The sequence below is a fragment of the Opisthocomus hoazin genome, chromosome 18, assembly GCF_030867145.1.
Source record: "Opisthocomus hoazin isolate bOpiHoa1 chromosome 18, bOpiHoa1.hap1, whole genome shotgun sequence".
In the NCBI taxonomy this organism is placed as follows: domain Eukaryota; kingdom Metazoa; phylum Chordata; class Aves; order Opisthocomiformes; family Opisthocomidae; genus Opisthocomus; species Opisthocomus hoazin.
In genome coordinates this window covers 19,174,769-19,197,879 of record NC_134431.1, presented here as the reverse complement: position 1 = coordinate 19,197,879, position 23,111 = coordinate 19,174,769, and the positions used below count along the sequence as shown (strand labels likewise).

The 23,111-nt window shown below is 55.8% G+C and overlaps 2 protein-coding genes across 2 annotated transcripts; one reads left to right on the top strand and one right to left on the bottom strand.

Annotated features, from left to right (window-relative positions):
• Positions 1–1,660: 1,660 nt before the first annotated feature.
• On the bottom strand, positions 1,661–8,719 carry LOC104330572 (BPI fold-containing family B member 6). The gene is made up of 16 exons (XM_075438485.1): positions 8,611–8,719; positions 7,932–8,031; positions 7,200–7,304; positions 6,949–7,095; positions 6,416–6,479; positions 5,788–5,848; positions 5,296–5,387; positions 4,827–5,003; positions 4,608–4,661; positions 4,116–4,286; positions 3,837–3,904; positions 3,380–3,425; positions 2,510–2,644; positions 2,107–2,233; positions 1,832–1,908; positions 1,661–1,699 (listed from the first exon to the last, which is right to left on the bottom strand). Exons 1-16 carry the CDS (start codon positions 8,717–8,719, stop codon positions 1,661–1,663), a joined length of 1,572 nt encoding a protein of 523 aa, XP_075294600.1.
• A 4,070-nt stretch (positions 8,720–12,789) lies between these two features.
• Positions 12,790–18,395, top strand: LOC104330573 (protein TENP). Its single transcript, XM_075438380.1, has 15 exons — positions 12,790–12,898; positions 13,167–13,260; positions 13,603–13,710; positions 13,872–14,009; positions 14,451–14,496; positions 14,787–14,847; positions 15,088–15,179; positions 15,298–15,474; positions 15,842–15,883; positions 16,009–16,173; positions 16,922–16,989; positions 17,403–17,448; positions 17,805–17,868; positions 17,958–18,034; positions 18,317–18,395. Exons 1-15 carry the CDS (start codon positions 12,790–12,792, stop codon positions 18,377–18,379), a joined length of 1,350 nt encoding a protein of 449 aa, XP_075294495.1. The 3' UTR covers positions 18,380–18,395.
• The last annotated feature ends 4,716 nt before the right edge of the window (positions 18,396–23,111 follow it).

The window sequence follows — 23,111 nt, the reverse complement described above, 5'->3', positions numbered from 1 at the left end:
AGCAACTTTCAAAGCCCCGAGAACACGAAGCCAAGTCCCTGTGTGAGGACAGAAGCACAGAGTAAACCAGAACGGACTTGGTCAAAGGGAGAAGAATAGGACTGGTGTGAACAGACGCTGCTTTGTCGCTCACCTGGAAACCGAGACGTGAGGGCAGGCAGTGAGAGACGCGCCTCGAGAAGCGTTAGGGATCTTCACGTTAGCAAGAGGGCAGCAGGCTCTGGCCAGGGCAGGCAAGGTGAAACGTGGTAGCCCTGGCTAAAAACTGAGATGGTTCTGCTCTGCTTTCCCCTCGACAGCATCCTCCGGCCGTGGCCCTTCTGCCTGAGGAAACCATCTCTGCAGGGACAGTCTTGGCTTGCTCTTCCATTCCTCTGGGACCATTAACTGCGAGACACTGGTACACCCCACGCTGCTGGGGGGAGCGGGGCTGCTGGGCTCCGTGTACAGCTCCAGGGGCAGTGCCGGTGCCTGCACGCGTCCGAAGGCTGCACCTCCAGCGAGCACCCCAGGGCAGCACCTCCCGGCTGCCCCGTAGCGCAGCCTGGCAGCGAGGTGAAGAGGTTCGTGACAAATTAACCAAGTGCCCCCTGAGATTGCCAGCGCTAACTTCTCCGAGGAGGGCTGCACACAGACATTGTAACTCATTTTTTGTTCTTCTTAAGGGAATTCAGACTCGAGCTGTTCAATTGTTTATTAGCTAATGAAAGAACGAGGAGGGAGATCTCCTAACAAACCGTGCTTGGCAGTGACAATGTCTGCAGCGAAAGGAGGAGCAGAGGCACCGTGAGCACCAGTCCTCACGGGGAGCTGGGTTGATGGCCGCTTCCGTCATTGCTTGGGACTCCTGACGAGGACAATTCCTCACAGGCGTCGCAGAACGAACGCCTGCTGGGGCTGGCAGCGCGCACAAGAAAACAAATGGAGCTCTCAGAGCCTCCCTCACAGCGAGATTTTCCTGGGGACAATTTCTTAAAAACACAACAATCTTTTCAAAGATATCCTTAACTCTCCCCCAGCTACCTGTCACCGGGAAAAATGTTCAAATCATGTCAGCTCGATGAAATCGGGATCGAAGCTGTTTATTGACTTACTAATGACAGGTAATTATCCAGCAATCAGTGAACTCTACTCCTGAGATCAGTATCTGCAATGCAGCCGATAAACCGCGATGCTAGGCACTTCTGAAATATTAAAAAGCACACGGAGATGTCTAAATGCCTGTCTCTAACTCATTCTGAGCCGTCCCCATCCCCCCATGCGACAGCAGACGCGCTCCCCTGCTCTCGCAGCCCAGGCACCCTGGGATGCACCCCTGCGTCTCCCGCAGGAGCTGTGGGTGCTGCGCCCCGACGGCAGCCCACGCTGCTGCCCACGGCACGCTCATGCACGGGCGATTGCTGTTGGGAACGTGATTTATTTAGGGACCAGCTCTTCCAAGAGATACGACCTCTGCCCAGCCATGCCTGGCTGGCTCCACTAGACGTGCCGCAGGCTGGAGTCTGCTCATGGGGTGATGGGGTCTTTTTATTACAGCTTGTGGAGTAAAATTATTGAAAAATCAAGGAAAGAGGAAGAAACGCCCCAGAAGCCCCAGCACCCTTGCTGCTCCCTCGGGCAGAGCTGAGTCCTCGCAGAGGCAGTGGCTTGCAGCCGTGCCTCAGGTCTCCGTGACGGGCACATCCAGCACCAGAGCATTCTGTGGATTCAGAAATAAAAAGCCCACGGGCAGGATTTCGCAGTTTCTTCTGCGCTCAGCTGTGACGGACCAGCGGCACCAGCTCCAGGGATGACCCAGGGTACAGCAAAGCCGCCACGCGAGTGTGCCTACCTCGAAGGCGCTGATGTTCGCCCGCCCGTAGGTGATGCCCAGCAGGTCGGGCAGGGGGACCCCTCCGTGCAGCACCCCTGGAACGAGCGGGAGCCGCTGTCAGAGGCACTGTGGCCGTGGCAGGCGCTGCCGGCACCTCCGGTGCTTCCCTGCCTGCCCGTGCCTGCCAAAGGTCTGGCAAGGGGTTTGGGGAATACTCAGAAGGAAAAATAACAGGGTGGGAATTCCTGGTTTTGTGCATTTTGGCATGAATAAAATCTCTACTTTTGGCATACTTTCCATACAAGTTAACCAGATAAATTGATGCTCCAGGGTGGAGTTCTTACTGACGCTTTGGCTGGTTTTAGGGATGGTAAAGAGGGACATGCTGATTTCTGGAGACCTCGGAAAGGCAAAGTGGGTCTGATTTTGAGGACAGGCACACCGTTCCAAGAGGCTTCAGAGGAGAAGCCTGTGTCCTCTGCAGCGGATCTGTTCTGTGCGGGCAGATCCCTCCTGCCTGCGCAGGAGCCCCGGCCGGGAGGCATTGCTCTCCTCCAGCTCCCACCGCCCACCCCGTGGGTGCAGAACGGCCGGCAAGCGATTTTCCTGGCAGAGTCACTCACAGCCCTGAGGGCAGGAAAGGCTTGCAACGTCAGCCAGGCAGTGCCGCTTCCGAAAAAGACAACAACAGTCTACAGCGAAAGAAATGAGAACAGTTTTCCCCGTGCAGATAGTGAATCCGCAGAAGGAGCCGTAGCCATGCTTACTGTTGATGGATGGCACATAAGCCACATGAATAATATCTGCCAAAACTCCTTTCAGTGGAAGCTCCTGAAACACAGAGAAGTGGTGTAAACCACCCGTCGCTCTGCGTGCCAGCAGCCGCGCCTGCCGGGCTCTCCCCACCAATTCATCCAGCGCCTTCTCCCGTCACAGGAGAATTGCAAAGGGTCCCCCCGAGCAGGATGGGAACGTCTGACAAATGCTGAATTTCCATGAAAGCTGCCCCAGGCGAGACTGTTCCCAGCCCCAGCAGCACTCTGCTCTCAGCCCTGCGGTCGGTGCCGGGCACCCAGACACCCTCCTCGAGCCCAAAGCCCTGCTGCAAGACGCGATCAGCACTCGCCCTCCCAAGCATCTCTGCCTCAGCATCAGGGTTAGAGGGAGATGAGGAGGTTGAACATCCAAGCACACACGGCCTCAGCCCAGCCCAGCCCACACTCCCACCCTGCCGGTGCCACACTGGGGAGAGTTACTCGTGGCCAAAACTCTCCCGTGAATGAAGACGGTGCGTCATGAGCGGGGACCCCTTCCAGAGCATTCATGCCTGTGGGCAAATGGTTTTGGCAGTTGATTTGTTATTTGCTGTTGCTTGAAATAACAGTTTGATCTTTGGCATTTACTTTGGTTTTCTTGGGGTTTTTTAGCAAGTCTGTTATTGATAATGAAAGCAGCAGGACGGGGCTCTGGGGAGCGAATTCCTGGTACCGCGTTACACAAACCGCCAGCGCCGAGATTCACGGCGGCAACCCCAGCCCCACGCACGGCACAGACCGCCCAACTCACATCAAACGTCCCGAGGGAGGAGGAAGCCAAGGCCACGCGAGACAGGCTGCAGGGAGAGGAAAGGCACGGTGTCGCTCGCCTCCCGCCGCCCCGGGCGAGCTGCCCCATCGCCCTCAGCAAGCTCCTCACCCCGACCTTGCCCTCCAGCAAACCTCCCCCGGCAGCCTCCCTCCGGGAAGGGGCTGCTTCCCACCGAGAGTGTGTTCTCCATCCTGAACCAGCTTCAGCTCTTCAAACGTAAAGAGCAAAAAACCCAAACAGGTTTTAGGTCAGCTGGATCATGTCACGTTGACCCTCATCTATTTTTAAACAGCTGTGAGTATAAACTATAAAAGCATCATGCGGACACAGGAAAGGTTCCTTCTGAAAACACACGGGTGAGAGACAGCGCGTGGCCTCTCCAGCAGCCCAGGGACTCCGGTCTGGTGGTGGCACTGGGGCCCAGCAGCCAAGTTACCTTTGCAGAGCGAGGGAGAGCTGCAGATTTTCTTCTGCAACAGTGAACTGTGCCTCCAGGTTGCTGTGCTGCAAGGGGACACGGAAAGGGAGTCTCCACCAGGACCCTGGCCCCCTCCGACCGCTCCAGCCCTGCAGGACCCCCTGGCCAGGCATCCTCCCTGCAGAGGTCCCTGCCCGCTGTCCCGCATCTCTCGCCCCGGTATTGGTGCGGGTTGACTGGCTGAGGGCAAGGGTGACCACGTTCAGCCCTTGCCAACTGCAAAAGACTTCAACTCACGACATCCAGGACGAAGAGGGATTCGGCAGAAGAATCTGAAGGGGAAACCCAAAACTCGGCAGTGCTGAAGAGCTGCACAAAGCTTTTGTCCAGGGACATCGTCACCACTGGTGCTTTCGCTTCTCGCATTTCAACCACCACCGGCTGTGATGGAGGCAGCAGCCTGGAAATCTGTGGAGAGTCAAAGCGAAGGGGTGACATTCCCTTTCCATCCCAGGTCACTGCTGTGAGGATTGTCTTGGTGGGTGTTCAGCATCGGTGACATTCACCAAAGTCAGTGGGAGTCAGTCAGGCTGGTCCATACTGCTGAATAGTATGTCCCTTAAATAATATTGCTAATAAAAGTTTTACCAATAAAATAAAAAGAACACCAGTTTGACCTTGGGGAAAGAGTACCCAGCATGTCTTTGTGAATGGAGAGCAGCTTTATCTGCTGCCGTAAGTAGCCTGAGATGACCCACAGAGCAGTAGAATCAAGCAAAGTGCACCCACCTCAGGGATGAGGGCTCCCAGCATCGTGGTCGTCAGCGGGGGAAGCTCCAGAACCTGTTGAGAAAGTGTGATGGGGCAGGGAATTAATGAACTCACTGGGGTGGGGGGGGTCAACACGGGGAAGGGAAGAGACATAGACAGCACATGGATCTGCCTTGAACATAGGTGTAGATTTCTTTAGTGGTCTCTTGAGGAAAATCTCAAGCCCAAACCACCCACCATGTTATTGCTGATGTTCAGGTTGAAGGACGCCTGAAGAACAGAGAGCTCAGCACTCAAGAAGTCTGCGGACAGGATGAGCTGGGTAGCAGCATCCCTTTTTGGTGGCAGAGAAGCAAGAGATGGTTGGTCCGTGGGAAGGTCAACCTCCTTGCCCTCCTTTTGGTGGAGAATGGTCTAAAAGCACCAGTAAGAAGAGCCGTGTCAGAGAGCACAGGTCCATTTCCAGGATTTGCATTTGGAGCAGATACTGGATGCTTTGCTCTGTAGTTTCAGCAACAAAGCAGAGCAACAAACTCCGTAGGAAACCATGAGCTGAGGAGGTGGCTAGGAGACACAATGCAACCAGCAAATGTCTGCTCCCTCCCAAGGTCTCCGCCGCCCAAGGCCGAGAAGGACAAAGCCTCCAAGCAAATGGATGTCAGAAGTATCACTGCCCCAAGACCCGGTGCCAGGCAGGAGCACTCACCTTCAAATCCAGCTCTATGAAAGTTTCATTCATCTCTGGGGGGTTCAGCAAAGCGTACTGGAGGGTCCCAGCAGTCCCAAGAGGGATCTCGGCTGCGTGGAAGAAAACAGGGATGCTTAGCCAGAAGGTGCACGCTCCACGCCGCGGGAGGAGCGCTCACCAGCGTCAAACCACTGGTTCACCAGTGCCAAACCACTGGTTCACCAGTGCTATGTGCCCTTCACAGCTTCAGTGGGCTCCTGCCTTCCTGCCAGCCTCTGCAGTGCCAGGCTCCCTAATCTGCACCGAGGAGGGGGTGGATATTCGTGTGGCCCCCACTGGGGTTTCTCCCTGCCTGGTCCTAGTCGGGGCTCAGCAGATTGTCTATCCTCGGTGACAGAGCTGTGCTTTCCTCTTGCCAGGGGAAGGGAAGGAGACCGGTGGGTGGGATGGATGGACGGACTGATGGATGGATGGATGGACGGACTGATGGATGGATGGATACCAACTTACAAGTCATGGTGGTGAGTTTTGCATTCAGAAGGTCAAACACTGCATCCATGGCTGGACACAGCTGTAGGGTGAGAAGAAAGGTGTGAGAAAACCTTGCATGGAGGCTTCTTGTGAGAGCAGAGCTTTGTGGCTGCCAGACCCGCACAGCCCCCACCCTGAAGCACCAGGACCCCCCACCATTAATTACCCAGACAAGGGCTTGCCTCAGTTTTTGCTGTCCCTGGTTGAATTAGGTTCTTCTGGAGTAAACCTGCCTTAAGCTGAGCGAAGAACATGGCCGGACCCCACCGCGTGTATCTGACTAAACCAGAGGACTCAATGACACGTGTTAAGAGGCTGCAGGTCCGCCCTTTGGCAAGCCTTCAGCAACAAGTGTGCTCAGCGTCGAGCTCAGCTCTGCCCGAGCATCGCATCCCTAACCGCCGGGCTGGGACGAGGAGGCTTTAGGCAGTGACAGTGCCTTCACTGCGGTGGTTGGCTGTGTGAAACCAGTAATTCTCCAAAATGCTCCCTTTTACCAGGCTGCAAGCTGCTTTGTGGGGCAAAACTGTGAAACATGTTGCGGTGCGGGGAGGAGGAGGAGGAGATGATCTCTGGGAAACGAGGATGGGAGGAGGATTGGACTTACCAGACCCGGCAGCACTTTCTGCAGGGTGCTGTCCAGAAACTTGCTCAAGACTTTGGGCAGCATGCTGGGCAGAGACAACACGTCGGCTCACACCATCGTTATGCACACAGCAATAATTAGTTACTAAAGATCAAGAGGCAAGAAAGTCAAGTGCTGAAGAAATGTCTGGTGTGGATTAGGCCAAAGTATGCCTGATGTCTAATAAAAGATGTTTTCTCTCTTTAGAAACCTTTTCTCAAGAATGCCATCTTCTGGCTTTAAACAAAGGTAAAGCTTTTCACACCGAAGAGCATCTCTGAGATCCCAGAAGGACGGCACTTCAGCGAGGGCTGATGCCAAAGATGGACGTGGCGTGGAAGAACACAGCTAGAGCTGGCCTAAATTTGTCCACGAAAGGTTTTGTTTTTCTCAGTGGAAAAAATGAACAGTGAGAAGCATTAGTGCTCTGTAGAAACCCGCACCTGGAGACTGAAGGGCTGAACAGTGCTGCTGCTGAGCTCCTAGGAATTCTGAATGCTGGCTTCGGGACTCACCTGCTGGGGAGGTTGGTTTTAACGCTAACGAGGGCGACGTGGCAGTTCCTGGCGCTGAAGCTGGGGATGCCCGCGGAGTCCTGCCGCAGCCGGCTGCTGGCCGTCAGGTTTGCAGCCAGCGCCATTTCCATGCTTCCTCCGATGAAGCTGCTCGGAACAAAGCTTGGTCACCACAGGACAAGCCCCCGGCAGCGAGCGAGCCCACCCCAGCTCCCCAGCAGCTCTTCCCTGCAGGCGCCGGCCCCGCTCACCTTTTCCCAGTGATGGTCATTTGGACTAAGACGGCCATGAAGAGCCCCGAGCCCGGCGAGAGCGCCAGCGATATCACCGGGGGACGGAGATCTTTCACTTTTAGCCTGCGGAAAAAAAAAAACCAAAACAGAATAAAAGAGCTGGGGAAGAGGAGCCCGCAGAGCAGCCAGGTCAGGCTGCTTACGTTGAAGTCGCCTACCGCTGACATTGCCATCACCATCTTTATTCTTCCACTTCTTGTTTAAAATTTCCATATGAAACCACGTTTAAATTTAGAAATGTTTCTTCCTAACAAAAAGATTGCACGGTTTAATTCTGGAAACAAAAAAAACGTTTCTGTGTTCAGAACACCTCCGTGCTTTCAGCTTGCATGGATCTGCGGGATGGAGCGCCAGCTCTGATCCCCCAGAAATCCTGGGGTTCCCTCCAGGTGTTACTGACACAAGCCGGGCACCCCCAGCTTTGAGAGCAAACCCCCCCGCTGCCGCAGAGCCACTGCAGCAGTCCAGCCGGCGCTGAGGCAGCAGCCGACGCGCTTTGTTGCCTTTAAGTTATAGTTTCTCCATGTATTTGTAGACACAACCATGCAGAAAATCACCGGCTTTAATATCCCACTTGTTAGCGGGGAGTGATTCGTTTCTGCCTCCAGGCTGACACTTCCCAACCTTCTGCTTTTATTTTCTCATTCCCAGGTTCAGGCTCGTGGCGTAATGCTGCTGATCATCACTCACCCTGAGATGCCTTTGATGGGTTTGGCGTTTGGCTTTTTTTTTGCAGCTTCCTCTGCCATTTTCTGCAGAACATCACTCTCGTTCAGAGCAGTGGAGACCGCTGGAAGATTTGCACAGGACGAGGAGTTTAGCACAAACCCCCCAGAGAGGACCCTGTGCCGGAGGGTGAGGGGGCTCAGCACTCACCACCGAACCCTACAGAACATCATTATTGACATATTCCCATTCCAACACACGCAGGCACCATCAGGACGCTTCAAGGGCTGTAAATTTGGATTACCAGCAACCTTTGCCATCCCTGGGTGATGGCCGGAGCTCGGCAGGCGCGTGCTGCCCAGGCGTGGCAATTGCAGATAGGAGACAGTGGGCGCATGTCCAGGATCCCACCCTAACGCAGCCCACGCCGGCGAGACAGCCCACGGTGGGGCGTCACAGCCGGGGGGTCCCGCTCGCAGCGTCCCACACGGGACGCGCAGACCGCGAGGATGCGGCTCCTGCTGCGGATGAAGGGCAGCGCCTGGACTCGCCCGGCAGCCGGGGATGCGCTCGGGGACGCGGGCTGTGCCGCAGCCAAAGGCAGCTTCCCACCGCGACGCGGGCACGGCACCGCTGCCTGCTTGTCTGCACAGGCCGACAGACTCATGTCCACGCGTGGACGCTAACGTGGCTGAGCACTCACCGTGGTCGATCGTTCCAAGGTCGATCCTGATGACAGCTCCCGGACCAGCAGCTCCGCCTGACCACGCCAGCCAGCCACCAAGGAGTAAAATGCACCAAATCCCTGACATCTCCCGATCCGGTGTGGCTGCTCACAGAGCTCCAGAGGCTTACGGGAGCGTGTGGGCTTCAACAGACAGAGAGAGACAATGAGCTGGAGGTGATTCCCAAACCACACGTCAGGGGCTAAACACCGTCCTCTTGTTACAGGAAAGCGAGCAGGGTTCCACGCAAGTCCGGCAGAGCCAAAACACTGCCTCAATGCAAGAATTGCTCCCCAAAATTCAGACGTCTGAACACCCTAGAGCAGCCCCACCAGGACATGTCTGTGTCCTGCACCACCCATGCCATGGCCGGTACCCAAGTGGGGTGCTGATCTTTCCTCTCCCACAAGCACCAGAGTGGCTCAGGATGCCTAAAACCTGCCGCAGAGAAAGGGCTGGAGCTGCCTGATGGAGCACATGGCCGGCTGGATCTCAGGGCCACCCTGAGCCCCGGCCACAGGAGCAGCAGGAGACCTCACGGCTGTCGGCCATGGCAGTGGCAGGAGGCACGACGAGCCTGTCCTTGGGCTATCGACACAGCTCCATCGGTCTGCTCCGGCTCGGCCTCGCACTTCTCATTTGCACTGGAGGGAAATGGCGTGAGCTGCTTCACCTTGCCAAGATGGGGACTTCCACAGGAAAGGGCCCTGCTGTCACCTGGCCTGGAGAGACCCCAGAGGCTGCCCAAGCTTTGCGCTGATCTTCTGGAGAGACCCGAGAAACAGCCTTTATATAAACCCTGACCAAGAAAGAGGAAAAACAGTCGAATTAAATAGCTGGGTAATTACTGTGGTGTAAGCTAATCCCCGAGTGTTTCTGACATTGGCCAATATAAATAATTTCACTAATAAATTTGAAAGTCCAGGTAAGCCCTCAAGCCTGAGATACCAAGCAAGTGCTCCCAGCAGGCTGAAGCCAGCGCTCTTGCTCAACACCCAGGAAGAGCCAACGGAGTCCAAAAGAAAATCCTGATCTCTTTAATTACATGGTACAGACAGAAGTGGGGGTGAGGAGAAACCTAAGACATGCAATCAGAAATTCCACTTTTGGAGACACCCGTGTGACTGTGACTGATGGTGTGAGGGGACCTTGCTCCCCAAAGGTTCACGGAGCCTGCGCAAATGCAAGGGGAGAACACGCGATCAGATGCTGGATAATGCAGTGGAAATTGTGATAATCTCAGTAATATTCTTACTGATTTCAGCAGGGTTGCGGTGAGGCTGAGAAGAAAGGTCTCCCACCCAGAGAACGGGCTTCTGAGCCCCAGCCCTGTCCCTGTCCTGCTGCGGGAGAGCCGTGCATCCTACCAGAGAGCAGACCGGCTGCCCGAAGCTCTCCTCCGGGCTGGCCACGCTGCTGCCATCGCTGTGGCTCCCATGCACCAGCCCTGCCTGCCACCACGGCGTCCTCGCTCGTCCCCCCCGGGTACCCCACCAGCAGGACGCGGCTCCGGGAGTTCGCCCCTGTAGAATCCTGCAGCACGGAGTAAATTTACTGCTTCTCTTCATTTCTGTATAAAATGTGTCACGAGGTTTAATCTGCCATCACCTCCCTCCCTGTGATGTACGCGGTGGCTCTCTGCTAAGCCCAGACAGGGAGATTTACATCTTACCTAACAGGAGCCTAAGATTTATAGATAACTCCCGGTCAGGAATGCTCCCTGCCAGAAAGGCACCTTTGTGCTTGTAACCTGATCAGTCATTATGCTGTGAGTTGACATCTAATTAAGCCTCCGCAGGGATCATCAGGTCCGGAACAGCTCTTCAGGAGAGGAAAATCCACATCTAAGCAGCGTGGTGCCATCTCATCCCGGCAGCTTGTCCCCAGACCCTTGCGCTGCTGTAAATGATAACAACGCTCCACAGATAAATCTCCAGTGCTGCTTCGGGAAGAGCTGCTGATATCATCTACGCTGGAACAAGGCCCAGCAGGGGCCAATTTCCAACCTGCTGCTCTAAAACACAGCAAAGACTTGTTTCTCAGAGACTTTGCTAGGTCGTGTCTATGTCCCCACCGATGTCAGATGCCACAAAACACTTCATGTGGCCCCAGGGGACTCATCTGGAAGTTGCAACATTCTCAATGGATTTACCTCTCTGAACACATTTCTTCCCTCTAAATGGGCTGCGTACTTCAGCGTCGATGTGTAAATCCTGCTCTCCCTCAGTAGGCTGCCAGACGTATATCTTCATATTTCCTCTTGACACGGCTCTTTAGATGCCTTCAATGGAAATGCACAACGTGGCTGAAGCTCTGCTTTTCTTGGCATTTCTCTGTCGCTGCGAAGGAACGGAATGCAGCACAGCGCTGGTGAGAGCCAAAGGCTTCAAACATGTCAAGATGCACCTGGAACCAGCGCCCCATAACTCACCTCGCCGGCGCACAAAGGACAATGGAAGCCTCCCCGGCCGCAGGTGTTTCAACAAGCGCTGAACACCTTACCCCTTTCCAAGGGATTCAGACCAAAATGGGCAATGCAACCCTCTCTGCAAGACTGGTCATGCCTCAAAGCTGAAATCACAAATATGGGGAGGAGGGGGGAGTCAGGACATAGAGCACGAGGGAGAGCTGGGCGAGACCGTGGAGGATGCGCTTACATGGCATTTGCCGGTAGCCCACGCTCTGTCCTCCAGGCCAAAAGGAAGCCAGGAGAACATGATGGACCCCAAGCACAGGAAGGAGAGGGACTGTGACTCCCTTCCATGAACGTTTTCTATGCTTGTAGAGGCATTATCAAAGAGGGTGGACGTCACCCACCACTATTTTTACCAGTTGTAATAAATATTGCCACTGGCTTTTGATTGGGAGTGGGTTCAAGAGAGGTAGAAATTGCTGCACGTGGGCCATTCCGGGGGTTAGAGGAGATGCCTTAAAAAAGCCTGATCTGCTGTCTGGTCTAAGACTCCCTGAACCCAACAGAAGCACTTCTGTTGCCCTCAACAGACTTACCCAGGCCTGGTGGAAACGGAGGGCATCTGTGCTCTGTTGCCAAGACCTCCTTCAGCACAACACGTGCAGGTCCCATCCCTGCTGGTCTGAGCTTCTCAGCTGGGAGAGTGACACCACAGCAGCTTCTCTCTGGTGTGGACATGGCAGGCGCTGTCCCTGTGGTGTCTGGAAGCAAACAGAGCAAAGAAACCGATGTTCGCTTTCTAACAATGTTTGATTTCTTGGCACCCTCCACCCAGAGACCTTTCTTTGTGCTCCTCAGTAACACCACAACGAAGGCGAGCTGCCCCAGCACCTGCGGCCCAGTATTTCATCTCGCTAGGTCAACGACCAATGTAATCAAATTTATGGGGAAACAATAAAAAAGGTGTATAAAACAAAGTGTCCACTCAATGTACCCTCCTGGTTTCCAGCCCTCTTTGCCAATTCCTGCCCCACCAGCCTTGGCTGTGAGGATATATAAAGCCAGCACAGCTCCTTGGTACAGCCACAGCAAGACACGGCCGGAGGTAGAAGGATGGGAAGACTGGCCAGGAAAGGTAAAGATGCATTTGCAAACTCCATAGCTTGATGCAGGCATTGCTTGTACTTACTTTGGGGTGTCTCTGTAAGGGTCAGTGCTCATCAGAAGGCCACTTTCTGCGAAGACGGATAGAAATGTGTATGCTTTCTGCAGGTTAAACTTTCTGGATTACTTGTTTTCGTAATATTGTAAGAGCCTTACAAAAATTATAAACAATCCCCAAAAGGTCTTCAGACAGGCGGACAACACCCTCACCTTTTTATTTGATTTCAGCCTCCTCCATAACTTCCACTCATTCCTGAACTAATTTTGGCTCCTGTTTAGTTGCTGGTTTTACACCTGTAGGCCACGAGATGTTCTTCAGCAGGCACGGCACCGCTGTGAGTACCACTGGCTTCCAACTCGCAGGAGCTTTTCAAGGCTGAGCCTGCTGTCAGTGCTTTTAAATCCCCAGGTGCTACACGAGAGCTGTGCGTTGTTATCGCAGGGAACCGGCAAGCTCAGGACCACAGACCCGGGAGCAGATCCATGGCTCCCGAGCGTGGCTCCACGCCTCGGTGGCCAGGCCAGGGCCACGCTGCTCTGACCAGGCTGCCGTGGGTGCCCTCCTCTTCCAGACACCGGCATGGCGAAGCTTGGCCCTCTGAGCATCCTCCTGAGCCTCCTGGTCCCCACTCATGCCATCAGGTCACCCGACTGCGGGGGCATCCTCACCCCATCAGGCCTGAGCTACCGTAAGTGGGGACCTCGCATCTCCCACGCCGTTAGCGGGGAGGGGAGGCAGCAGCATCGCTCGGTCCGGTGGTGACATACCAGACACTGCCACCAGAAGCTTCTGCCACTAATCAGCACTAATTGCATAATCCCCTCTCTATAGCTAGTGACTGGGGGGGGAGGTAAGGGGTGGAAGTGTGTCTCCTGGAGGGCTTTCGGTCTGTCCGTCTCTGTGCGTCAGACCACAAGCACCAGAGGGTCTCGTACAATATCTGCCCTGTTTCACAGTCGCTGAAGTTTCAAAGCCACACGCAGAGACCGTCCTCAGGCAGGACCTGGTGGCCCCGACCGTCCCGGACCTGTTTCTCGGCTCCCCAGAGAGGTGAGTCCGCAGCTCTGCCTTGCCCAGGCTTTGCCACCGCACCACCAGTTCGTGCTGGTGTTTGGCTGGAGCCCTTTGAATGTCGTCACGGAAGGCATTTTGCCAGCGAGGGCAGAAATCCTCCTGGAGACCAAGACGGGCGTTTGCCGGAGCAGACAGGAAAGGAGCTCCCGGCTCCTGCTTTGGGGTCTCAGGGCAGCAGCCCCAGTGCCACCCCCGGGGCACGGATCTACCCATGAGCTGCGCAGATCTCCTGGGCTTCTGGGGTTTGCCCGCTGTCAGGGCAGCCAGGGACCGCACGTCAGTCGCGCCGGTCTCCTGACTCCTTCATTTCTGCTCCAGCAGGAACCAGATTGACTCCGTCAAAGTCGCCGACCTGTCCCTGTCACTCATCCCCGACGCCGGGCTGCGGCTGAGCATCGATGTGGACCTCGGCGTCACACCCGCCCCGTGAGTGCCGGGGACACGGGGCCGGAAGCAGCCCAAGCTCCCAGATCTCGGCCAAAGCGCCGGGGCCGCATCCAGTGCCTGCCTGCAGGAGCAGGGGGGCCGGGGCGAGCGGGACCAGAGCAGCCCCCGGCTCCAGCCTCTGCCTCTCCTCCCCGGCACAGCTCAACCACCAAGGAGATGAGACTGTCCATCCTGGCGGACCTGCACGTGGAAATGAACCCCGAAGGGAACCTGGAGCTGGTGACCTCCACCTGCAAACCCACCGTGGAGGAGACGCAGAGCACCGAGGAGATGGAAAGGTCAACCCTGCAGGTTTACTTGTTGTGGGATTTGGGTAATGGGGAAAAGAAGAAACTGAGGCACAAGCATTCCTAGGCAGGAAGGGGATGGGACTAAGATCTGCTCACTGCCCTAAAAGTTTACAAACGTAACACAGAAACTTGTCTTCATGTGAGAAACTTTGCTCTGTTTGCAGGGCTGGTTTTCCCCATTTTAAGAGTTTCGTTCTCTCATAAGGGAGCAGATCTCTTCAAGTAGCATAGCAGGAACATTTTGAATGCAAGCCCAATGGCAATTCTTCAGTATGTCAGGCTTCTGAATTGTAATCATAGCTTAATAGATGATATAAAATAATGACAATACTGTCTCTGGAGGCCTTTTGGGTCAGATAAAAGATGCTCACCTACCCTTAGCTGAGCCAGTTCTCGTCTAACCTCCTCCGTTCTGTTGTTTTCATCCAGCAAGTCCTCTAGTTCAGATGTGGACAAGGTGATTAACGTCGATAAGGTATGATCAAATCTGTAAAGGTGTGAGACAGGAGAAAACAAAGTTGTACAGTTCTGTAAGAATTAAATCACTTTGAGTCAGCCTGGTGCTTTGCCAGGTGCCCCCACAGCCCCTCACATGGGGTGAGGAGCAGCAGCCCTGTGGTCTCCGAACGCCGCCGTGCTCCATCTCCTGGCTGCCACACGGCCAGGCGACGGGGATACCGGCACCAGAGGCGTTTGGGGGATGCCTGATGCCTGCAGACCCCCCCTGTTCATCTACCACCCCGCTTTTTGGTCTTTACTCCATAGATTTGCCTGGAAGTCTCCAAATTGCTGCTTTTGCCAAATGAACAGCTGGCGTCTCTGACTGGTGAGTGGCTTTCAGCCTCCTCACAGACAAAGGGCTTCGGGGCTCATCTTGGAGCAGGTCATGAGATGGGACAGGGTCCCACCCAGCAGCAGAAACTCAGCAGCAGCAGCTCCACCGCCATCATCTCCCTGGGGACCCACCGCTCCCTCTGCTCGGCTCTCTGTCCCAGACACTTCCCAGCCCCAACCTGCCGTCATTGCCCCCCTCCTCTTTCTGAGCGTCCCTCTGCTTGTTTTGCAGCTCAGTTCCCCATCACGCCGAGCTGCCAGGGCCAGTACCTGCCCCTGGCTGCACCCATGTTCTCCGAGCAGGGAATCACCATATCCTTGCAAGTAAGTCCTCACTTTCCAGCACTCACAGCTCAGCCCGAGTCTTTGGAGCCACCTCGTCCCAGTGCCACGTGCTCCAAAACACCTCATACTCCTTGTCTCCTCACCCGTGTCCCTGCAGACGACTTTCCAGGTGGTGGGGATGGCGATCCCCCTGCCAGTCAGCCCCGTGCCGTTCAGCATGCCCGAGCCGGCGAGCTCCAGCCCTTCCCACCTCACCCTGGCTTTCTCCGAGCACTTCTACACCAGCCTCTTCTTTGCCCTGGAAATGGCTGGAGCCTTCAACATGACCATCCCGGTGAGTAGAGCAAGTCAGCAGGGAAGGAGTAGAGAATGTGTGTTTGGAGGGACAGCCCTGCCCCATGAAGGGCTTGGAGGAGCTGTGTGTCCTGCAGAGAAAGGAGAGTTTGTCTCTGAGTGCCCGTGGGAGCCACAGCCCCTCACCCTCGGGCTCCCAGAAATCTTGCCGGTCTAATGATGCACGGAGAATTTGCCGTGAAGGGTAAGCAGAATGCTGCTCCTGGCACAAGCTGGTGTGCAGGGAGGGTCCTGCCCGCACCCACACGTGGCACAGCACTTGCCACAGCGCCGTGCGGGACACGAGCCCCCGAGCAGCAGCCCCAAGCAGCCGTCGGCTGGATCACAAGCCCTGCTTTGTCTTTCAGACCCCGCTGACCACCGCCACCGTGGCACAGAAGATTACTCAGGTTCGTTGCCGTCGCTCTGAAAGGCAGGACCCCAGCTTGGGCAGTGCCCCCCGCCCAGCTGCCCACCACCCCGGGGGCTCAGGGGACCGCTGCCGTGCCCAGGAGTAACCCCCCTCCCTCGGCAGATGGGCTCCCTCTTCCCGGAGGACCTGCCCGTGACGCTGCAAGCCGTGTTCAGGAGCTCGCCCCGGGTGGTGCTGGAGGAAGACAAGGCGACCCTGAAGCTCTTCCTCACGGTCCACGTCGGGGCGGGATCGCCAGCTTTCCAGAGCTTCCTGAGCGTGAACGTGGTGAGCGTGCTGTGCCAGCACGGTGATGGCACTCTGCGAAGTGCAGCAGGCAGAGCCCTCTGCTCCGCGACCCGGCCCGACTGCAGCCGTGGCGGGGGCTGATTTAGCCGTTACCTGCCGCAGCGCTCGCGGTCACAGAATCACAGAATCACAGAATAGTAGGGGTTGGAAGGGACCTCTGTGGGTCATCTAGTCCAACCCTCCTGCCCAAGCAGGGTCACCTACAGCAGGCTGCACAGGACCTTGTCCAGGCGGGTCTTGAATATCTCCAGAGAAGGAGACTCCACAGCCTCCCTGGACAGCCTGGGCCAGGGCTCGTCACCCTCAGAGGGAAGAAGTTCTTCCTCGTGTTCAGCTGGAGCTTCCTCTGCTTCAGTTTGTGCCCGTTGCCCCTTGTCCTGTCGCTGGGCACCACTGAAAAGAGCTTGGCCCCATCCTCCTGACACCCACCCTTCAGATATTTGTAGGCATTTATAAGGTCCCCTCTCAACCTTCTCTTCTCCAGGCTGAACAAGCCCAGTTCCCTCAACCTCTCCTCGTAGGGGAGATGTTCCAGTCCCCTCCTCATCCTCGCAGCCCTTCCCTGGACTCTCTGGTCCCAGCAGCGTTTGCCTCCCTCGGGCAGGGCAGGGCGTGAGGAGCTCGTCGTAGCCGGCAGCACACGGACAGGTTCATCGGGTCCCACTGTTCCAAGCTGAAGCAGGACGGTCTGCTCACTCTGACCCTGCCTTCTCTTTTCCCCTCACAGGACATGTCTGCAGGACTCCTCCTCAGCGTCGCCAGCACCAGGATGATGATCTCTGCAGCAGCGATAGAGTAATGAACCCAGCTATGCTGCGAGTCCTCGAAAGGCACAGTCCCATCTGAGCAGGGGAAGGAGAGGCAAAGGGGTCCAGGGGATTTCTTAGCTTTCACAGTTTGGCCACCGCAGGGCTCTGTCCCGAGGGAAGTGGTGAGACCCCAGCCCGCGCCAGCACAGCCTGCCCGCTGCAGCAAGGCCCCACGAAAGCCGTTCAAGCCTGGGTCCTGGCGCCCAAAACGTCCTCGAGCCCTTGCTGCTGTGCCTGGGGGGGGGGAATTGGGTCCCAGCCGCCTGCTCAGATGTACCCCGGCACAGAGCTCACCGCTGGCTTGGCCCTGGGCGCAGCCGTGGTGTCTGGGGGAACGTGAAAGTCACTGCTTATTACAGCTCCTTACAAGCAGCTCCTGCGCTGCTCTTTGTTTTCCAGGGATGTCGAGCTCAGCCTGGCTGCCTCCGACGTGGGCCCCGTGCCGGTAGGTGCCCCCGGCTGCACACCCCCCGAGTGACCGAGCGCAGCCGCGTCCCCTCCTCACACGTGCGGCTGTGACTTGCTGAATGCAGGAGCCCATGGCTTAGCGCCGTCCTCCAACCGCCCGGTCACGCTCAGCTCCACCAGCCAGCTTAGACCACCCTAAAGCGTCCCGGGCAGTGCTTGTCGGGAGGGAAATACCTCCTTTGGGTGCTGGCTGCACCGTACCGAAGGGCGAGGCAGGTCCGTGCGGGCTTAGGAGAGGTGCAGTGAGCATCAGGACCCCTCTCTTGCTGGTCCCTGCCCTCTCCTCCTGCTTTAGAGCCACGAGCGAGCTGACCGTGGCTTTCCCTCTGGCAGGCTGACTTACTGGAGGAGCTGTTTCTGCCCACGGTCCGTGGGGAGGTACCGGCTCAGCTCAACGGTGAGTTTTGCAGGGGTGCTGCCTCACGGGATGCACGGCGAGGACGAAGCCAGCACCCAGCTGGCAACTTTCCCTCTTTCTTTTTCTAGTGGTCCTGAGCGAAGGCGTATTCCTGCCCCACATCTCCAGCTTCACCTACACCGACGTCAGTGTCGTCATTCACAAGGTAAGAAATGAGAGATTTACATCGCTCCCTGCCATGTTTGATTTAAAGGGAGCCCGGGAGCGACACTTACCTCCAGGCTCCAGGATAATTCGGAGCCGGCTCCTCTAGCCCCGTTAACCCACAGAACCAAGTTTCCTGGCTTTAAACAGGCGTAGTTCCTCTCCACCCCCTCAGCACGAGCAGTACCTGTATCAGAGGGGCTGCCGGCCGGCGGAGAGCCCGGTGCTGGCTGGTGTGAGCCACACGCGTGCTTGCTCAGCCCTCGTTCCTCCCCTTGCTCAGGACTACGTCTTGGTCCCCTGCAACCTCCAGGTGAGGACTGGAGAGCAGACCACCACGGGCTGAAGTCCGACGTCTGGAGTAAAACAGTGGCAAAATGGTCCCGTTGACTCTCAAATCATGCTTCGTGTTTTGTCACTGCTCGAAATGTTGAAAATCTTCTTTCTTGCCTTTCTAAAACAACACTTGCGCAGGTTTAGGATAATAACGGCGTTGCGCCAGCAGCTTTCTCTTCCAGTCCTGCTCTTGGTATTTCTGTTGCACAAAGATGATGGATTGTAACAATGTTCCATAATTTAATTAAACATTTCTCTTCCATACTGCAGAATCTGGTATGACTATTGACTGTTTTCCCCTCAATGATTTGTACCTAAAGACAGATAAATTTTGTCCCGCTAAGAACTGGTACCAGAACAGAGGTCCAGACCTCACATTTAATTCAGGGGGCATGAAAATTCCAGTAGTTCATAAGGATGCAAACCAGCCCCATGCCTCTCAGCTGCAGAACGACATGGCCTCTACCAACAAGAGATCTTTCATCTGCTTTTCCTCCATTTCTCGTGTTACTATGGGAACATTACAGCTGGTGGTTTTCCCTGGGTCAGAAAGAAGTGGAAAAAAGGAAAAAAAAAATCCATCTGCACAATGGTTTCTAATTTTAGACTTGAAGGCAGTTATATTTTCAAAACCATACTTCTGACAGAGCTCATCAGAGAGAAGATGCTGGATGAAACGTGACCTCACTCCTATAGACGGAGCTACGCGCCCGCCCCAGGGCACCCGCCGCTGCGTTGGCCAACGCTGGAAGGCTCTTCCCTGCTGACCAACCATGCCCCTGCGCTCGAGGGGTTGTTCAACACACCAAAGGGGGGGGGAAAACCCACAGCAGACCTGAGTGCCCGAAATGGAAGGGTGGGCTGATAAGGGAGCTCCTAAAGCCGCCCGAGCTGCTCCATTGCTGGGTGCTGCTGGCAGCTGCCTCCGGACGGGGCGAGCGCGTCGCTGTGCCGATGCCCTTGCTGTGGACCGGGCAGCTCTCACGTCAGCTCTGCAACAGTGAAGCCTGTGAAACCAAATTAATTATATACACATCTGCTTTCACTTGCAGCAGCTATACACATCGTTTCTAGCCTCTGGAGCTGCTGGAAAGCACTTCAAAACCTCATATTTCAGAGACTCAGAAATAGGAAAGCAAACAAAACAAGCTGAGTTGATTTATTAGAAGGAGTAAAAAACCCTGAAGGTTTATATGCCCAGCTTGGGGACCTGACTAATGATTTTAGTGCCCAAAGTTGGCAATAGCAGGAACTGCTTCTAATAAAAGTTACCTGGTAGAGCTGCAACCATTATTCTTTGGCTAATATATCTTAAACCAGTTTCCCAAAAGGAATAAGCTACACTAGTAAAAAGATGTATTTATCTGCCAGAGGGTATTCTGGCTTTAGGTCTGACTGCACGGCTCTGCGTCTCCAGCATAGGGTTGGGGTCAGGGGAGCTGCGCACCCGACTCCCACCCCTACACACCCCTGCCTGGGAGCAGCCGCGGGCTCGGGGGCAGAGCGGGGTCTGCTGCTGCTCCCTCCTGCTGCCCGACTTACCGGGCCCCCAGCACAGCTGCATCCGCAGGAGACGGCTGGTGCTGGCCCTAGCTGTGGCTTTGGGTTCACCTGGAAAAAGAAATGCTGAGAAAAGTGTTTGTATTCGCGTCTTTAGCATAAACAAAATCCATCATTTTCCTGGGCAGTACCCCAGGGTCCCGCGGGAGGAGCTGCCTGGCAACGCACAGCTTCCCGTGCCGGAGGCACACGGAGCAGGACACGACAGCCGATGGTTCAAACGCTGGGGAGACAGAGACGAACCCCTTCACCAGCCCCCGCAGAGCAGAGAGGGGTGAAGCTTTATCAGGACATAGAATCACAGAATTTTTGAGGTTGGAAAAGAGCTCTAAGATCACCGAGTCCAACCGTCCACCACCATGCCTGGTAAACCACGTCCCAGAGTACCACATCTACACGTTTTTTGAACACCTCCAGGGATGGGGACTCCAGCAATTCCCTGGGCAGCCCCTTCCAATGCCTGACCACTCTTTCAGTAAAGAAATTTTTCCCAATATCCAATATAAACCTCCCCTGAACATCCCTGGAGCAAGAGCTGGAGAGCCCGAAGCTGTGCACAGCCCGGGCAAAGCAGCCAGCCAGTCGCACCCCGCTCCCCCTGCTCACCCATAAAGAGATCTTCCAGCATGTCAGGGTGCTGGCACGCTGGAAAATGACTCTTCAGAGGTTTTCCCACTGTGGACAGGATTGTTGCAGTTCTTATGAATTCTGACTCACAGTTTCCTGCTCTGGATTTACTCCTAAACCCACCAGCAATTCAGAGCACTAGATTTACGAGTTGCAGAGGAAGCGAGTTACACCGAGGAGATGCTGCTCTTTCCTTTTGAAAAGGTTACTCTGCTCCTTCCTGCTCAGCCCCGTGCGAGAAACAGAGCGACTGAGGCCGGGCCCTGGGAGGAAAAGCCGTTTCCAGGCACACAGGAAGACTTTCCCACTTTTCCGTGGTCCCAGGCTTGCACAGTCCCTGCCCCGGCTCTGCGGGACAGCGAGCTCTCCAGCCACACGCTTCCCGCTGTCCCTTCTCTCTCAAGCCAGACAGACCCCTGGGGCAGTGACAGACCACGGATTTCTCTGCAGCATGCCAGCAAAACTAATCCCCTCCAGCAAACCAGAATGCACACAGAAGTGCTGGCCAAAAGAGCGTGCAAGAAAGGTGCTAAACTTTGCTCACTGTACAAAGGGTGTTTGCTCAGGTGCCAGAACGAAACCTTGTACAAACAAAGCTCTTTATGCCAACCTGCGGGCAAAAAGGGTGGATCACAGAATCACAGAATCACAGAATAGTAGGGGTTGGAAGGGACCTCTGTGGGTCATCTAGTCCAACCCCCCTGCCGAAGCAGGGTCACCTACAGCAGGCTGCACAGGACCCCGTCCAGGTGGGTCTTGAATATCTCCAGAGAAGGAGACTCCACAGCCTCCCTGGGCAGCCTGTTCCAGTGCTCCGTCACCCTCAGAGGGAAGAAGTTCCTCCTCATGTTCAGACGGAACTGCCTGTGCCTCAGTTTGTGCCCATTGCCCCTTGTCCTGTCACTGGGCACCACTGAAAAGAGCTTGGCCCCATCCTCCTGACACCCACCCTTCAGATATTTGTGGCATTTATAAGGTCCCCTCGCAGCCTTCTCCAGGCTGAACAAGCCCAGTTCCCTCAACCTCTCCTCGTAGGGGAGATGCTCCAGTCCCCTCACCATCCTCGTAGCCCTCCGCTGGACTCTCTCCAGTAGCTCTTCATCTTTCTTGAACTGGGGAGCCCAGAACTGGACACAGTTCAGTGGATGGAGAAGCCAAGCCCAGTCAGTGCAGTAACGCTGAGATGGCACGAAGGAGCTGTGAGCGCTCCGGCCGTGCGGCTGCCAGTGCCGGTCACCGGGGCTGTGTGTCCTGCCCACCGGGCCACAGAGCTCCCCGAAACCCCGCTCTGCCAGTGCCGTGGCCGTACCGGCATCAGAGAGCTGGAGCCGCGGGCTCTGAAGTTCCCGACAGTCCGCGGCGTTCCTCTTGTTCACCCCTCGCATCGCAGAGACTCCTCACCCGCGTGGCTCTGCTGGTGCTGGGTCTGCCCGCAGCACGCTGCTCAAGCGGGGAGCCCCGTCACCAGCTGAGAGCATCGTTTCTGCCCAGAGCAGGGCAAGGACTGTGTTACCAGCAGCTGAACGGCCTCTGGAGAGCACGGTCCCACCGGCACCGTCAGCCTGCACGGGGCTGGGAACCAAAGGAGCTCTTTGGACTCGCCGAAACACCAGTCTGCAGCGTTACCGGGTGCTTCAACCCACCCAGACCCCTCCTGCCGCGACACAAGACATGCCAGCCCGCGGGGTGACAGTGCCCAACGCCAGGTTTGCCGTCTGGCACAGCACGGGAGAGCTCCGGGCGGTTTGGGTGAACTGGGACTGCCCGTGGGTCCAGCGCATCCTCCGCTCTGCTCGGTGATTCCTCTGCAGCGTCTCACGGTGATGCTGGAAATGAATGCAGCAGCCCAGGGCTTTGGCCCGGCAGATATTGAACCATTCCTACCTTCAGGCTGGAATGCAGCAGAGGGTGTTGCCCTGCCCGCTACCTGCCCGGTGCTGGGCTGCTGCTGCATGTCACCCCTGCTTTAGCAGTGACATGCCACCACCAGCCTGGGGACGCCAGCACTGAATAACGCACCAGTAACAGCGTCTAGTGCTGGGAGAGGCAGGTGTCTGAAAGGCCATTTAAGACCTCAGATTTATTTATTTTCTACCCCGAATCGTTTGTTTTTCTGAAATCAAAAAAGCCTGAATTCTTTTCCCTGGGACATCGAGAGCCCAGCGGACTGCACGCCCGTCTGAGCAGCCGTGGGCTGTTGCAGGCAGAGGGTTGTGCTCCGGTGTTCTCCCTTCAGATTCTACTAGGAACTGCTTCATGACCTTTGGAAAGGCGATGTCACTGACTTCTGCCTGGGGATTAGCAGCTGGTCAGCGGGTTACCCTCGCCAGGAGTAGCCACTGGATATCCAAGTGTTTTTAACTCAGGAAGTTTGAGTGGAGAAAGTTTTCAAATTGAAAACCAGAATATCGGTTGTCACAAAGGAACCAGATCCCATAGCAGGAGGCAGGACAGGTCCTCTCCCTGAGAAGGATCAGAAACCAGAACCTCATTCCAAGCACTAAAAAAAGTAGGAATGTTTATTAAAAGAGTTACATGATGAATGTGCCCTGAGC